General features: G+C 42.1%; 1 protein-coding gene across 9 annotated transcripts in view; it reads right to left on the reverse strand.

Moving 5' to 3' along the window:
• Positions 1 to 4209: 4209 nt before the first annotated feature.
• The window catches only part of LOC130696233 (voltage-dependent L-type calcium channel subunit beta-1-like), a 48167-nt gene continuing 34252 nt past the window's right edge, over positions 4210 to 18124 (reverse strand). For 2 of the 9 annotated variants that reach the window (XM_059496502.1, XM_057519320.2), the window contains exons 2-10: positions 11078 to 11194; positions 10539 to 10658; positions 9650 to 9893; positions 9269 to 9509; positions 8618 to 8783; positions 8454 to 8552; positions 8057 to 8381; positions 7121 to 7165; positions 4210 to 6581 (exon numbers count right to left, since the gene is read on the reverse strand). In XM_059496502.1, coding sequence (XP_059352485.1) covers positions 6088 to 6581; positions 7121 to 7165; positions 8057 to 8381; positions 8454 to 8552; positions 8618 to 8783; positions 9269 to 9509; positions 9650 to 9893; positions 10539 to 10658; positions 11078 to 11194 — 1851 coding nt within the window. In that variant the 3' untranslated portion in view covers positions 4210 to 6087. Of the gene's footprint in view, positions 6582 to 6790; positions 6831 to 7120; positions 7166 to 8056; positions 8382 to 8453; positions 8553 to 8617; positions 8784 to 9268; positions 9510 to 9649; positions 9894 to 10538; positions 10659 to 11077; positions 11195 to 11502; positions 11653 to 12346; positions 12389 to 12573; positions 12592 to 14234; positions 14800 to 17080; positions 18020 to 18124 lie in introns of those variants that run through there. The other 7 variants (XM_059496510.1, XM_059496505.1, XM_059496509.1 and 4 more) reach the window with 7 other exon arrangements.

An 18124-nucleotide genomic window follows, 5' to 3' on the forward strand; every position in this document is an offset into this window, starting at 1 on the left:
TGCGTGGATATCATTCAAGCGACTAATAACGACTACACAATGGCAAAAGTGTTTCGAAACTGAGCAAATATTGAACCTTTTTCTTCATTCCCTTCTGTCTGAAAAACCAGAGGTGAGGGTTTTGAAAAAAAAAAAAATTAAAAGAGTGGGGGCACGAAAGCGAAAGAAGAAAAAAAAAAAGGTGTTTCGACGGTCGATGATCGCACACCTTGATGCCTATCCGGCACGTCCGCCGAAGGCATCGTCTGTTTTGTCAAATACGTCGCTCTTCCTCTTCTCTTTTTTACCTTTCGTTCTCCACTACTTTTCCTTTTCTTTTTTCTTTCACCTATTTACTTTACGTTTTTTTTTTTTATAAAGGAAGAGGAAGAGTCTATACTTTTGCTGTCTATGTGTTTCTTTTTTTTTTCAATAGATTCTCGGTCTGGTGAGCCGTAAAAATAGCAATTTCATAGGGCCCCCCCCCGACGGCTGGAAACAGGATTTATTGCTGCCTGTTTAACATCAATGCTTTAGAGCTACTGCCCACATTCCTCTCGTTCAACACTCAACAATCACACATGCGGTTAGCAAGCACAATGACCACACTAATCTATCGATACATACACGTGAAAGTCGATTGATTTTTATGCCATCGAAACTTCTAAACATTAGTTCAGGGTAAAAAAAAAAAAAAAACATCGATCTGGGACGGTTCCAATCTGATTGGATCGGGTTGAATAATTAATGATGACGAGAGTCGGATGTATTGATTGCGATAAACAGCTGGAGATGAAGGACAGATTTTCTATCCCTATTTTTTTCTGTTTAGCTTATTGTGGCGCTCCCTTGCGGGGGGAGACAAAGCGAAGGAAAAGGATTGTTTGATGCCAATGGACCTTCAGTCAAACTAATTGATTTCCTGACTCTGTTTATAGGAGCTCCGGCTGGCCGTGGAGTTAACCGCACGCCTTGAATCGACAGGAAGCACGCAGAGCCCATTCAGAATTTTTCTTCATTTTTTTTTTTTTTTTTTTTTCTCAAGATTTTTCTGTCCGTGTGTCCTGCCTCCTTTTCCCAACCTCGCCCAGTTCCGCCAATCACCGTAGCCTTTTAGCGCGGTAATCGATTTAGCCGTTTGATCCATGGAGAACACGACTGTGTAGTACGAAAGGAGACCGCGGAAGAGACGAATTTCTCGCTATAAATCACCATGAATTGAAGTGGCGCATTCAGATGTCAAGAGTCTGCTTATCATCATAAAAGGCCGCACTGTATTTATGAGCTGTTCCCAGTGCCAATAAACAGATTGAACATTAAACGATAAGATAACACTAGAGCATAGATTGAGAAGAACTTCGCAGAATCTTGGGTCGCCAATTAGCGCGTTTGGCCTCAATATTGGCTAAAGCGTTCAAGGAGAACAACAATGCCTAGTTGAAATGGGATCGTTTCCTTACCAAAGATAATATTGCAGTTAAACGATAACTAAAAAAAAAAAGTACTCCGCCAGTTTGTTGTGGCTTAAATCCAGGTCAACATGTGCGTTTTTCATGTTGTGTAAACATTCAGCTTTACCGGAAGTCAATTGCAAATCGCATTAAAAAAAAAAAAACGGAATGCAATTTGAAATGAGCAGATATGAAGGTCGGTTGATGGCCGATGGTTAATGAACCGAGATCATTATGGGTTCTGGGTGGGTGATGACGTATGCAAAATTATTCCTACAGACATTCGCGCAAAACAAAAAACAAAAGGGCACATCTGCTGAAAATGCGCTGTATAGATAGGAACGGATGGGAATAACGGAGCGGAAATGCTGAGCGCGTATGCAAATAAGACGGAAAAAGACAATCAGATATACAGTGGGAAATAAACAACAAAAAAAAAAAAAAAGAGGGTTGGGTCTTCTATATGTGAGCTATTGTTGGCTTTCTGTTGAAGCCTTACATTATTCGTTTCCAATAGATTTTTTGTTTTGTTTTTTCCATTTTTTTTGTTTTGTTTTTGTTTCCCATCTGTTTTCTCTGTGGGAGCGTGCTGGAAAAATTGTTAGGATTTGACGCCCCTTCCATCGGCTTCCTCGGTCGCTTATCGCTCCGCTTTTTTTTTTTTTCTTTTTCACTGGAGAATATGAAACCTTTTATTGCGTTGAAAACAAAAAGCAAAACAACCCGAAATTCACGATACAGCTTGTTCCATTTTTTTTTTTTTTTTTTTTCCAGACTATGTAAAACTCGACGACGTCTGTCATTTGAGACGTACACAGAAACCAAATGACAGGGGGTCTACACTTCTGTGGCCAACAGGGGAAACCAAAAAGGAATGAACGATTTTGACAAATTGTCATGTCCTATCGGAAATTAGGAATTGACTTTGAGTGGAGCAAGAGCTTCCTCGTGCAGCCGACCAGAAATGAGGAGGGGGGAGCGACGAATGGTGTGGGAGGAAGAAGAATATTATTTCTATCACCGAGCGGACGCACCACACCCATCGTCACGTGACCGGTAGATAAACTTGAAAATGACTCATCCAATTCGCGTACTACTACCAAGTGCTACGCCCTTTTTTTTTTTTAAATAAATTGTTTGAAATAAAGTTTTTTTTTTACGCTATCGAAAAAAAATATGTGGCAATGTTGATTACATGCGACATCGCCGGAATGCGGCCGTGGTATCGAAGGCCGCGGCACGCCAATCAAAAAAATGCCGCCTGATCGTACACTATGTAACGTATATTGTACTGTTATAGATGCAAAAGGTTAAACAAGTGCGTCAGGGTCATTTCATGGTCGTTTTTCGACCTTTTATAAAGGTCATCCGAGTCTCTCGAAACGTTCGGTGCCCTTTTCTACATATCAGAATTTTCTAGCCAGCGGCTGTATGTTTTAAAATGCAGATAAAAATGCAAGAACCAAAGGGGGAAAATGAACAAAAATAAAACAACAACAAATTTAATGAATATTAGCTTTGTTTGACTCTTGTTCCTGCTGTTGTTATTGCCAATCTGGCCGGAAGAAGGGGCTCCCCCTTGTGTGTGTGTAAATCGATTATAACATCTTACGAACGAGAGATCCGTGTGCAGGAATAAATGCAGTGCCCCCAAACACCCTTCGTTCTACTACCCTGGAAAACAAAAAAGAAAAACACTTGACGGAGTGCATCCCGCAGAGAGAGTGCACCTTATGGGCCGGATGAAAATGCACTTGCAGGTTAAAAGCAAGAAAGCGCACATAGGCACGTAAGGTCGATGCAGAAAAATCAAGGGGGAAAATCTTGTTTGGCGAAAAAAAAAAGAGGAAACAACAACAAATACGGTTACAACTCGAGAGAAAGAGAGTCTCGGTTCATGATACCCTGCGACCTTTTGCTTTTTGCCGACAATCAATCCGCTCCCCCTCCCCAAATATCTAACCCTCCCCCCTCACTTGCTTCTCAATCACTAACTAATAGGCCTTACAAGTTACACGTCCAATTTATTTACCTGTTTTTTCTTTTTCTTTTTGTCCTTCCGCCAGTAGGGAAAACACTAACACAAGTTTTAAAAAGAAAGAAAAAAAAAGAAAAAAAACTATACGACATGACGTGTAGATTCTGTAGAGAGGAGCGGACGTTAAGTGCTGCGCCGTACGAATGGGCACGCCGCTGCACCTGTTTTCATGCCATTAGCATCGCACTTTATTTATTTATTTTTTTCTTGCCGATATTCGATAGTTTATATCGAAGAGAGGATTGGTTCGAAAGAGGAAAGTGGGGCCAAATCGATTTTGGCGTCGGTTTTAAATCGATTCCGGTTCCAGCAGCCGTTCCCTCCACATCCGCACACACGCATTTTGTGTCCTCATCTTGTTTTCGCTGGTTTGTAATGAAGTTTTTTTCTTTTTAAATTTTCTCCACTGCTAGAAGAATAAAAAGGAAGGGAAAAAAAAAAATAGATACACAGAAGAGGCTGTATACCAGGAAGAAGGGAGGATAATAATCGTAAATGACTGACGATAAAAATTTCATTATCTGTATTTACAATGCAAGAAAGAGATAAAAGAGCGAGAGAGAGAGAGAGAGAGAGAGAGAGAGAGAGAGAGAGAGAGAAAGAGACAGAAATAAATAAAAGAAGAAAGAGAACGAGATTGTGAGGATATCTTTTTTGCTCGTTTTCGTCTTTGGGCATTCACCCATTTTTAGTGACAAATTCTTTTTTTTTTTTTGTTTTGTTGAAATATATATCGGACCAGTTGTTTTTACTGTCGTCAATATTCTGCATGACAGTTTGCATGGATCTATAAATTTTTAGATTTGTTCAAAGTCACGAGGGAGGGGGGAATCGGGAGGGACAAATCAAATACACTCACACATACACTCAAAACATTCAGACGTACGCACGAGGAGGAAAATGTGTTTCCAAAAATCAGGGCCCAAATAAATAAGAATGAAATCGATGAGGAAAAAAATTAGGATTCAATTAAAATAAAATAGAAATGAATATAGCTATACATTTAATTGTAGCCATTTTTTTTAAATTTAAAACTTTAAATTTCAATTGCGATTGTATTTATATATAAAGGGCAGGACTGCCGGAGTCTACGGTCGTCACATTTTTTTATGTATAAATCTTTATACAGCAATGTTTTTTATCATTGTTTTTTCTTCTCTCTTCTCCTTCACAATACCATTCATAGATGGCATCCACGAGCGAGACCCGATAAAGCGGCGGGGAATTTGAAAACTCTTAAATAAACCGAACCAATGAAGCAGCTTCTATTTAAATGAAAAAAAGGGTGGGGGGGAGTGCAAAAAGTACCATTTCAAAATATAGAATAAGGGAAAACTACGGAACTTGACAAGAAAACGATCGATTGAAAAAGGCCGAACGCAGCGGGGAAACGAAATCGAACGATATGTACCTATCCAAATGTTTTGCGTCATTTTAGGCGGTTTACAAAGCCAACGACGAAAGTGCCGTGAAAAGAAGATCAAATCAAATAAGTAGAGAAAGAGAGGATTTCAATCAATAATGCGACTCCTTTGCAAAAATTGTTCAGAAAAAGGGAAAGCGGCTGCATTCAGAGAAGCTTCTGAAAAGCAAAAAGACGGACACTAGACTTGAAAAAAAAAAGGTTTGATTTTTGGTTGTTTCGAAATTGTTTGAATAATACAAATAGCGAGCACGACTGCACCAAAACATCTTCTGTTGCCAAAAATTATTTGTGGGGCAATTTCAAATGACTGTTGTGTTAGACGCATAAACGCAGATGCCAAAAATTCTCACTGCACATTCGCATTTTCGCGCTTGACTTTGTCAAGGCAAACGAATTCAACTACACAATGTGTAGACACAACTAGTTCAATATTTCAAAGTCGAAAAATGGTCGATGACTTCCCTATCAACAAATACCATTGAAAAAAAAAAGATAATAATAATAATAATAATAATAGAAAATAAATCAAAGAAAAATGCAGGAAAAAGTTGGTCGCTGATCTAATGACTAGAGTTTCATCAAAGGATCAAATCAAGGTGGGAGTGGTCAGTGTCGGTGTGTGGTGTGTAAGGCTGCGTACGTGAAAGACGTTTACACGGGATTAAGAAGAGGGAGAAGGGACGAACGGATATCAATCAATTTAAAAAAAAAAACGGGGAAATGGCGACAAAATAAAGGAGGGAAACCCAAAATTCAACGCTTTTTTTCCCATCCCAAAACGCCGCACTATAAAATATGTTTTACGCCGACATAAAAAAAAAAATGCCGAGCGTCGGAAAACCAAAGCGGGAACGTCGACCGCACCAAATAAATACGAATATTTTGGGGGGAAAGAAAAAGAATTGAAGAAAATAATAACAACAATTATCTCATTGTTATTTGTATCTTTTGTGTTCGGTATATACTTGCTATGTTTTCCTCTTCGTTTTTCTTTTCACGAAATAAGTCAAGTGAGAATCCGTTCAGCACCAGACGACGAGAAAAAAAAAAAACGGAGAGACCTTTTTTTTTTTAAAATATAGATGCGGCGTTGCCATGGGATTCACTGAAGCGAGAGACCAATAGAAAAAAAAAAAGTTAGACGTAAGCACGTGAAAAAAAAAAAAATCGTTAAACTATTTTTTTTTTTTTTTTTAGATCGGATTGGCTGGCGTTCGCCTCACGTTCCGGGGCACGGGCGACTGCGGATAATCTGATTCCCGTGAATGATGCCGCTGAAGTGCCCGACCCCCACCGGACTGTCCAACGACTGGCACAACTGGCAGGTCATCGACGTCGTCCCAATCGCGTTGATGATGCTGTTGCTGTGGATGGTGATGCTGTTGGTGTCGCTGTTGCTGATGATGATGGTGGTGTGACGGATGGTGATCATGGTAGTCTCTCTGGTGATGATAGTCACGCATTTCACGAGGGTCACGCATTTCACGCATCTCACGGTAGTCCCGCGAATCGTAATCGCGCGAATGCGTCCGCTGTAATTGCGGGTGTTGTTGCTGCTGTTGTTGCGAATGAAGGTGGTGATGGTGATGCGGCTGCTGAGGTGGCAATGGCGACGGACCCAAATCTTCGTCCGGTTCGACATCACTACTCCGCGATGGACGGCCTCGGGTTGAATGGTAAGCCACTACTACATTGCCATGAAAGGTAAATGCAAATAAAATCAGCGTTAATGTTTGGGTTTCATCAAATAGGCTAAATAAGCTCCTTCGTTAGTAAAAAAAGGAATGAATATTAGAGAAAGAAAGGAAAGGGTTTAATGTGGAGGATTAATAGGAAAACTATTTCATTTGGTAGCCGTGCAAAGATGAAATCAAATGATACGTGGAAGATGTTTACATGTGGATATCCGGAGTCTGAAAACCATCTAGCCCGATTGCTGGAACACGGAAAATAGGGGAAGGGGAAAAAACAAAAAGGCGAATGTAAAAAAAAAAAAAAATGAGAGAAATAAAAACAAAATGAAATCACATTAAAAAAAAATAAGATAAAGCAATCAAACGAATTTAAAACCACAAAACTACTAGAGATCAAACAAACAAATGAAAGTAACACAACTGTCAAGAAAATAAAACGAAATTTGGTAAACCTGATCTCAGTTGTTTCAAAAGATTTGTTTTTTTTTTCTTTCTAACTAAATTCCCATTTGTTTTGCATTTTTTTCTTTACCTTTACTGCTACGCATTCTCCCGTAAGATTCCGGCACTTCGACAGCTGAAGTCGGAGGAGAAGTAGCAGGAGGAGAGCAAGCAAGTCGTGTCGCGGAAGACAGCGGAGGAAACGAGATGGAAAGAGAAGAGCAAAGGACGGGCAGAGAGAGCGACAGAGAGAGAGAGGAGAGATAGAAAAAGAACGAGAGAGAGAGAGAGAGAAAAAAAAAAGCCAACATTGAGACACCAAAACTCACATAAGCGGAATGAGCATTACAGACAAACATCCACAAATACGGAAAAAAAAAGGAAAGAAGAAACACGGATAAACGCAAAGAGAAATATCACAGGGAAAAAAAAATGAAATCTAATAATGAACAAGAATAAAAGAAATCGATTGGGATCCAGCCAGAGGTAAACAGCGACACCCAGCCAACCGAAGGCAAAAAAATATTGTGTGGGTACGTAAAATGTCGATGAGTATAAAAAAGACACTCAAGTGCTGATTCTTGCGTCACGAATCACGGTCCCCACAACATCACGAATCCCTTGTAAAAAGGTTCAGCAGGGACATTTTCCCCTTTTATTCCCCCAAAATTTGCGAACGTGTTATCCCTGGCGGAATCAATCATCCCTCCCCGTCACATCGACTTGTTTTTTCAACGAGAACTCATTAAAAACAATAGCCTCCCGTTTTCCCTTATTCGTTTAATAATTTCAGCTAGATGCCACCTATCGTTTCGAAATGAAATCGTGGCTGGCTGGATCCTATAGAATGTCTACGTGGCATATGTCTTTTTTTTTTTTTACTGAAACAAATGAATCGATTGATTGGGACTTGCCCCAAGCTACGAATTGAGCACAGGGGGTTTGCACGAAAAGACAGTGGAAGTAAATGCGAAATGTTCGTGGGTAGCTGTTTTCGTTTATATCTTAATTGAAAATTGAAATATACCTGGCGGAGAGGCGACGTTCCGTCCGGCCGCTAATCGCGCATGGTGATCCGGGTGGTGTTGAGGCGACGTGGCCGAGGCGCTGGCCGTCACCTGGGGACGTGGCACAGGGGGTTGAGGTGGCGTCTTGATCGGTGGATGGGTGGCCCTCCAGTAGGCTTCGAGGTAGTCGGCGATGTGCTCGCAAGCGTCTTCCAGTTGGTTCTCATCCAGGATTATATCAAACATCTCTGGCGGGCACTGGGCCAGCTTTTCTGCCGCCACCATCTGGACGTTGAGGTTGCGGCTTTGCGACTTGCCCCGAGACTTGATGAGTCGCTGTAGCACCTGGAATGATTCCATCAATTTCACCGTCAATTCGAGCCATTTCGATTAGAATAAAACGATTGTATCGATTACTTTTGGAGAGGAGATTTTCAGATAAACTATTAACGGTGCCAACGACGTCTTGGCCAGTTGAGATGGATGATTAATTGTATCACAATCCAAGACGACCAGCTGAAAATCAATCAACCAAAAAATTAAAATGGGCGTTTAGATTTATGCAAAACAAATTTCGTTACCTGGAGGGTTCTGGCCAGCTCAAAGATGCGCTCGATCTCGGCCTGGACTTCGGCAATGCAGTTGGAACGCGAATTGGAGCGCTCCATTAGCGCTCGCTTCGAAGGATTGTTGAGCAGCGAGCGTTTGGCCAGCGAGATGTCCGCACTCACCCTCGTTATGATGATCCTACGTAGACATCAAGACAGACAAACAAAAACAATTCACGTGCATGAAAACATGTTCAAATGTTCGCGCGTCATCTACGAACGAGATGACAACGAACAACCCCCAACAACTTTTGACGTTTCTTCCACCACCCCCACCATTTTCTTCACATGCAAAATATGCTCGATCCTCAGCCCGAATAAAAATAGAAGACAGGCTCATCTAAAAGTTTGGCTGTGAAAATAGAGAATTTCATGGAACACGAATGCTGGCATGTTCAGATAGCTCGTCAACCGGGCGTCTACACTTTAACCCTCTTAACCCTTTCGGGTGGGCCGTCTCATCACAGTTTCTTTATTTCGACGGCGGAGGGAAGGCAGTGGCATTGCACACACACACAGACACAATCAGCCAGGATTATTGTAATGACCTAACTATACGGAGAGCACCAGCCACCGCAACTCATAAAAGGAAAATAAGGAAAAACCAACAGACGTCGTACGCACCTCCCTTCGAACCGGTGCTTGAGATAGTCGAAGAGAGCCTTCTGCATCATATCGGTGACTTCGTAGCCTTTGAGCGATGGCCCGACCAGCACCACGGGTCTCATGGAAGGCACCACATCGTAGGGCGGGATCGATTCCGTTTTTTTAAAGAAAGGTTTGCGCTTTTCCTTTGAGCCGGCGCCGCTACCCGGTATCCCGCTCTTGTTCAATTTGGAGCCGCCCACCGAGTCGGAGTTGTCTCCTAAAGAAAAAATATAATTTTGAAAAATAAAATTTTGATTCATTCAGATCGCAACATCTTTTTGATCATCAACAAAAGGAAAAAAAAATAAATAAAAATAATGCATATCATAAAGAAATAAAGAAGAGAGTAGAAGAAACCTGGAGTGGGCGGAGTAGATCCACGGGAATTGGAGCTCTTGCTGTTGGAAAGTACATCGTTGAGGGCGCTGAGGTTGGACGAAGACGAGGCCTTGCCGGCGTACAGCCGCGAATTCCTCACTTGCTGCTGTTGGCCTTGCTGTTGCACTCGTAACGCCTCCAATTTCACCGGACTCGGAATGAAGCCCACATCCGAATTCTCCTTGACTAGGTTGCCGATCCACCAATCGTTGTCGTACTTCTCCTGTTCAAAAGCAAAAAAAAAAATCGCGGCGTTTTTAAATCAATTTAAACATCAAAAAGAGCTAAACAGAAACAAGAAAAGGACACACACACGAAAAATCGCATTTACGGTGAAAAGAACAAAAATAATAAATGGCTATTAAGTTGATCATCAAAGGTCTTCCCGTTTCCGAGTGACTCTGAAACAACATTAAACTAGTGAATTATATAGAGGTTTAAAAAAGGATGGAGATGAAGAAACCAGCCGCGACGATACATGTATAAAAGAACCGGTGGAACTCTGATGCAGTTTCCTTTCTCGTCGATCAAACGGTGTAGGGGGTACCACCGACGCACCGTCACGAGAAAGGCAGAGAGAATCGGGATAGACAGGAAGGATGGGAATGGAAAAGCAACGAGAGAGAGAGAGAGAGAGAGAGAGAGAGAGAGAGAGAGAGAGAGAGAGAGAGAGAGAGAGAGAGAGAGAGAGAGAGAGAGAGGAGTTGGTGGGTCGATTGTGACGGACTAGCGGCGTGAGCGGGGGCGGATCGATAATAATGGCGCTAGGGGGATTGAGAGACGGGAGGGGTAGGCTATAACACACACACACACACACACACAAATGTATACAAGTTCGAACAAATACACACACACACACAGACGATACCTTGATATGTAAGAAATCGCGGACGTTGAAGGAGACGGCACTGCCGTGAACGGGCGAGTCGTCATCGATCGTCCCGTCGTACGACACGTTGGTCCTCACGGCGAACGCCACCGGCTTGGTCTGTTTTGGAATCAAGGGAGAAAAAAATACGTGGAGAAAGAAAAAAGGCAAACAACGTCAATTTCAGTCGATTAAACATGATGCCCGTCACATACACGCACGACCCCCCCCAACCCCCCCCCCAAAAAAAAAAAGAGAAAGACGATCTTGACAATAACGGATAACAATAGAGAAAAATGTAAAGAGTCAAGAAGAAAAAGAAAAAAAAAAATCCCAAAAGTCTTCCGGATGCAGCTCATGGATGGATGAGAAACAAAAGAAAAGCAACCACATAAGAGGGGAATGAGGCGCATAAAGAAGGAGGGCAGGAAAAAAAAAAGAAGGTTGTTTTCAATTCTGGTGCTCAGGTTTAGAAGCAGAGCGCAACAAAGCAGGAAAAAAAAAATGATTACAAACAACAACAAAAAAATGGCACTCACTCTGGCCTTGTCGAGTTGGGCCAGGGCCAGGCGTTCGGTCTCCCGGCGGAGCGCTTCACGTTCATCGTCCAGCGACAGATCCGACGAAGGCTGCGAGTAGTTGGAATCGGCCGAGCCCTACAAGGTACACACACAGAGAGAGAAAAAGATGAAAATGGCAAGGTTAGAAATTGAATTTTCATAAAATGGCATTCGAGGAAGGAAGACTACCACATTCTATAAAAAAAAAAATCATCCGCCTATAAAAAGACCCGTCCTCTATGGACGTACTAATGGCCAATAAACATGTCTAGAAATCTAGATCAATGAATCACAAAGAAAAGAAACAGGAGAAAAAAGAAAAAGAACTATTAAAACGATTCAATTGAATGATTGCTACATCACGAGAAAAATGAAATCGATTTTCCATTGTTTTTCAAATAGACCTGGTCGATAGAGGATTGAGGAATGAGGAGTAGTTCAGAGGAAAGAAGCAGGTTCGTCATCTAAACATCCATGTTGTGCTGTCCATCTTTTTTTCAAGTCAAGTTTCAAACACAATTCACTAACAAACGACGTCATCGAAGAACGAAAACAAAACAAAAAGCTTTAACTCTGGCGTTTGTTTTTTTACACCATCACGACATCACGACGTAGCACCAATAGGTAAATAATGTTCTATTATTTTTTTTTTTTCTTTTTTTTTTTTTTAAATTTCAATTTTGAACAACTGATTCCGGAGAGGGAGGCGGGGTTTCAGTTCTTGAGCGAGAATTCAACAGCGCCCGACTGGCAGCTCTGGTGGCATACGACTAAACCCTACTGCAGCTCACGAACTCAACGTCTACACACGCGAGAAAGCAAAGAGAATCGAAACCGGGAGTCAGCACACACACACACACACATATACGTAGGAACAACGCGCACACACAAACAGAAGCACATACAAACAACAACCTTCCCCTCCACCACCAAAAAAAAAAAAAAAAAAAAAAGAGATAGAAAAGATATAGAAAAAATCAAAAGAGTAAATCTAGACAACAAGGCTATCGGTCTCCTGCGCCTGAGCAAATGGTATCCACCATGAACAAGTTCAAGCCAGTCAAACCCCCAGCTTTGCAACAAGCAAAATATATACGTACTGCGTTACTACTTTTTTTTTCTGGTATATATACAAAGGAAAAGAATATGTAGATACTGCGGGTAATGCATACAGCTTTATTTTCTGGGTGTGCAATTGTTTTATTTTTTTTTTTCTCGTTCTCTACTTGTGTCTCATCTTGTTCTTACCAGCGGCGTGTACTTGGACATATGTGACGGCTCTCACCACCTCTGCAGCATCAGCCATCAAAGGAGAAAGGAAAGCACAGATGAAGAGATAAAAGAGAGACAGCATCACAGATAAGACACATATAAGAACACTACTCGTGAACATGGCAAACGATCGTCTCGCTCATACATTAGTCTCCGACCAAAAGATCTATTCTCCTTTTTTTCCCCCTACAAATGTTCCTTACCCTGACAACGTTTTCACTCTGTGCTAATGATCAGACTTGTGCGGCATCATCAGTGACTATAAGAAGGAAAATATAAAGTACACACAAATAATTTACATCTATCAAAATCAAGAAAGAGAAAAGGAGGAACAAACTAGTCGAGTTCTGTCCAATTAGCAAAGTCGGCCACTGGCGGCGACTAGCTGCACTGGGATTGAGAAGGAGAGAGGAAGATTCAAGAGGTCCCGAACGAAAAACGAAAACAAAATTTAGAAATTGGGCTGGCAATGGAACGGTCAAACAGCTTGACAAGACTCGAGACAACTGTGACTCAATTTTCGTTACCACTCGCTGTCGCACGTATAGAGACATAAAGAAGGTATGGCTGTTTTGCTGGGAAAGGCGTAAATCTTGTTATACAAAAAGCCAATCGATGCTGCTGAATGCATCCACCGGGGGGGAGGGGGATGTGGGGAGGTAGGCATTTTCTTGTCTTTTTTTTTCACCTATGCAAAACATTTTTCGACCCTTTGGTTTTTCTTCCGGCTCTGCTCAGACTCAACGCTCTTGGGGTTTCCAAACAAAAAAAAAAATAAAGCCGAATGACGTCAATAACTGAGGCTAGCGTTTATGCGCTGGCAAACAACGGCACGCGGGTCCAGCTGGGCCAACATTGCCTACAGGATTGAATGACGGAATCAATAGACTGAACGAGAGGGAGGTAGAGAAACCGCTCACGGGAAAAAAAAGGAGAGGGTAGTGGAAACGAAACAAAACAAAAAAAAAAAAACAATCCAATAAAAATCAAGTAAAGATAGCGACTTAGGAAAGACTCCTCAACGACAACTCGAACGGAGTTGGGGAGGGGTTTGTCCGGATGTGTGTATTGCCTGTGCATGGCACAGGGCGCGATGGATGGGGATCGGGATTTGCAAGCCAAAGCTGATCGATACTCGATCGGCCACTTTGTCAACTGATGGCGGAACGCGCTCTGCTATACGTACTACCAGCAATTCCGACCATTCATCTTCTTTCGCCCTCCTTTTTTATTTTTTATTTTTTTTAGTTCGAACCTTCCGAGGTCGTTGTCGACTTTTTTTTTTTTTGCTCGCGTGAGTGAGCTGTTTTGCTCCCTTTCCTCATTTAGGTTTATTCTCTCTCTTCTTTTACTGGATTCTAGGCTTTGATCCAAGAAAGCTCAGCGAAAATATCAGGGAGAATAGGGGGGCACAACGGGGAAAAAAGAAACTGAGTATAAAAACCATCAAAGAGACAGGCCTGGGTCGTTTCTTGGCCGATATGCCACAGATCAATCCAAGAGGTTCTCACCCAATTCTGTCAAAGCTTCTCATCAGCACGAGACAAAAAAAAAGGAATTGCAGAGGAAGATGATGACACAAACAGTCAAGTTTTCCTTCATCTAGGGAATGAACAAAGGCAGGAGGCCCTTGGCCAGAAGAAGCTTTCGTCTAAACAAGAGCAGGTGCAGAAGTTGATTCTGCTTGTTGTTTTGCAACAAATACACAGGGTGAGATCCTGTTATGCTCCCAAATGAATCAAAACATACAAGTCTATGAGCTACTTTCAAGAGAAAGATAAAAAAAAGCATCAACAGTCCAGACGTACCTAAAAGCAAACAATGTGACATGAGCACGGGTGCAGCTAATGCATGTAGGTTATACCTGAGTGAACAACTTATTGTAGCCCTGGTTGTATCCCATCGCTATTGGTCACCAACCAGAACAACATAGTTCGTTCCTGGTCTGATCAGTGGAACGGCATCAGTCAGAAGGTGCAGCAGAGTACTTTGTGAAAAATCTTTCGTGGTGTGGTGCAGTGTGGTTTCGAAACCACACTATCCTTGCAGTGCAGTGTTTTCACAGGATGTCAAATCACTCAATTGCTTTTCAAAAACCATTTATCACGAACCCTCTTGGGCGATATGTATGTTGCTATAACGGAAATCAATGAAAATGGCACGGCGTGACCCGGTAGGCCAAAGTTTCAAATGCAAACTCGTGTCTACACGCAAACCGTAGAAAACTGGGCCGGTGTAATGAAAGAGGGAGAACAATTTGGACACATACACACACAAGGAGAAGAGGAATTGCCAGCAGGGACGTGCCGAAAAACGTCAAAGGGAAAACCTCAGAAATACTTGCAAAAAAAAGAAAAAAAAGGGGGGAGGGGGGAGTTGGTTCTCAACGACAACGAGAAAAGAGAAACAGAAACTCCTTTTCTGAGATAGAAGTGGGAAAGGATCTGAATCTCTCACACACGAAAAACCCAGAGGGAAGATCAATAACGTCGACTGCAGACAGCAAAAGACACTGTTGCCATTTCGTCATTTTATCTCGGTATCCATTAGCATCCAGCAGCAATCCAGCATCAAGTCAACATACTTCTCGTCATAATAGAGACACCTAATTGACACAGGAAATTTTTCTTTTTTGTTTGTGTAAGCGCCCTCATTGGTAATAATTCATTTCATTTATAGGAGTACCAAAAACATTTGATCAACACGCGATCGAAATTTGGTTTCGTTCCGGTTCATTCGTCTGCTAGTCATAGAGACCAGGAGAATCGATCGCCATTGAACAGTTTTAATTCTTTTGCTATTTTCTCCACGTTCAGCGTAAATTACAACTTCAAAAAATAACATATCACTAGCTAGTGAAAATCGGACCCGCCACAAACATTAACCGAAAATGTATGGCAGGGAGCCTCCTAACTCTTTTGGCTGGCAGCAGCAAAAGCGAACGTGGAATGAGGCAACGGGAATGAAAGGGGCCATCCAGTAAGGAAAAAGACAAGAAAACGTCCCACGATTTTTAGGAGCGAAGGAAGAAGCGAGAATGAATGGGGCTTCCGTCGCTCTAGCTTGTTCCCACTCGTTTTCTTTCCTTCCTTCCTTTTTTGGTTGGCTGTGTGAGTGTATTTTACTAGCCACTGTTGTGTGTATGTGTGTCTAGTAGTAGCGTATAGTATACGTATGTATTATGTGGGCTGTTATTGTTGGGGTTGCCGAGTGCATGGACAAGACGACAAGTTACGTCATCAAATTGAATAGGGTAGAAGAGGCCGAGGCGAGCGACCGTGGCTCGGAAATCATTGCAGACATTTCTATATACTTGGCTTATTTACTGATTCGTACGTCTAAGTTGATTTCTCGTTGCTTTTTCCGCTTCCTTTTTAGCTTGAAGGCCCCTGTTTCTTTTCACTTCACGCTCCTTTTATTTAATTTTTTTTTAAACCAGCATGCGGCACCGTCCACTTTACGAGGGACAAAACAACCCTCAACGCCATCTGTTGGAGTCCAGGAATTCCCTACGGGTGAACGCCGCCGACCCGTCACCACAACAATAATTCGATTTCAACAATATTATTCTGCTATGGTAGAGACGAGCTTCGTTTTCCGGTCATTTATGTAAGACCGAACGACATCAACAACAACATCAAAATAAAATGACGCAATTCAGGAAGCAGACGTTCGTTTCTTGGTGAACGTGAACGTCTGAGACAATGCAAAATTACGTAGCACTATAGACCGATTCTAAATAGGTCGAACTTGTTTCAAGTGGCTGGGACAAGAGTGTAGCAGTAGACTAGATGGCTCAGGCTATATTTGTACTTCCCGCCATACGTACACCAACCCAGGGACATCGGGGAAGAAAGAGCCAAAAAGCCCCAAGACGAAGCCGTGCAACTATTTCCCGAAAAATGCCGTGACGAACCCAACAACGCTCGTACGATGTCACTGAAAAGTTTCTAGCGCTTACGAGCAACTTCGTTTTTAGTCTTCACCACACAAATTAGGGTTATGTAGTAAACGTACTACACACCGCGATCCAACTAATGTTCATACTTTGGACACACGTCAAATAAATCAATAGCGGCTGATCGATGAGCACCGCCAACGGACCAAAAAAGCCGAATTTCAAATGATGAACGAATGATTGCAAAACAATCGGGAAATGATGCACGGATACGCCGAAACTACTGCAATAAAAGCCAGCCGATAGCTGGCGATCGGATGTGGAGTGCACACGAACCCCAGGACAAAGATGTGTACCATTTCTTCTGTCTCTCTTGATACTTCAATTAAATAATAAGCTAAAAACACAAATATGGCTCGTTGCTGCACAGTTGTACATAACGTTCATAATCGTTCGTCATGTGTGTTTGTTGTTGTCTTTGTCGACATGCTCATGTTTCTCTATACGCCCGGCATGACTTTAAAAAAAAATTAGTACCTAATAGGGAGATGCAACGGACTTGAATAAACATAGTGGTACGGAAGGTTAACTGTAGTCTGAGCTTATGGCAGGGTGGAATGTGTACGAAAAGTTATGTCTTGCTCATAAAGTTGCATAGGCAAAAAATAAACCCAAAACAGACAAAAACTTTAAAGCTACAGTACACGTATATCTACGACGTGTGATGGAATAGTTTTCGATTCGAGGGTAATTGAATGCGAGGGATAGTTGGTGCCTTGTGGTATATATATAGTATACAGCAACATCAATACCTTCCGTTTGAATCCCAAGGGTGAGTAGGGTTCCCGGCGGAGCACGCTCCGCCTCATGCTCATGGCGAGGGGTTTTTTTTTCGATTAATTTTTTTTTTGTTTTCCTCTTGTTGTTGTTGTTGTTGTTTTGTTTTTCTCTTTCTCACTGTCTCCTGCGCTTGCACACTCACTTATTTCCTTCGGCCTGATGTAATAATATACCGAGCGTAAATATATTATTATTTTTTGAAGGGGGCAGGGAGATTTTGATATAAAAAGAAAGGCAATTTTGCGCACAGTTTACGCAGTGGACGAAGCTAGTGGCTTGCAGCGATGGAAGAAAAAAAAATACACACACACACACACATACATGTACACAGCTGAGAGAGAGAGAGAGAGAGAGAGAGAGAGAGAGACTGGAACCACACGCACAACTGCTGCAATGCGGAATAATGTTTCTAATGCATCCACCAGGCAGAACGAACCATTTAAGCTCCGATACACACACACATACACACAACCGGTAGATAAAAACAAAACAAAACAATATACATGTAAGTTGAATGTCAAAGAAAAAAAGTTAACTTGATTCTCTCAAGGATATGGGAAGGGACTGTTAGATCATGATGTTGCACTTTGTTCCCGTAAGGGCCACTCGAAATATCAAAAAGAAGCAAAACAAAGCAAGAATTCAATTTCAAGGATCGTTCCGGTTGGATCTCTCTGATCTAGAGAGTGAACGAGGAAATCCAATAAAATAACAACACTTTTTCTTTTTTTTTTCTCCTGCCCTTTTGTTTCTTTCCTTGTTCTGTTTGTTGTCCCCCCTCGTAGCCCAAACCAGCCGGGGGAGAACTTTCCACAGACGTGGAAAAAATACGCGGAAAATGGAAGTAAAAGTCAACGGGCACAAATGGTGTGTGTGTGTGTGTGTGTGTGTGTGTATATAGTTCCCTTCGTAGGGACTGACTGACTGATCACTCGAATTGGACCACTACGCAAGAACCGTCGACTGCTCCGTGAGCTACAGCAGCCCCTTGCAGCGGGATAGAACGTGAACTAAAA

The sequence above is a fragment of the Daphnia carinata genome, chromosome 1 (assembly GCF_022539665.2).
Source record: "Daphnia carinata strain CSIRO-1 chromosome 1, CSIRO_AGI_Dcar_HiC_V3, whole genome shotgun sequence".
In the NCBI taxonomy this organism is placed as follows: domain Eukaryota; kingdom Metazoa; phylum Arthropoda; class Branchiopoda; order Diplostraca; family Daphniidae; genus Daphnia; species Daphnia carinata.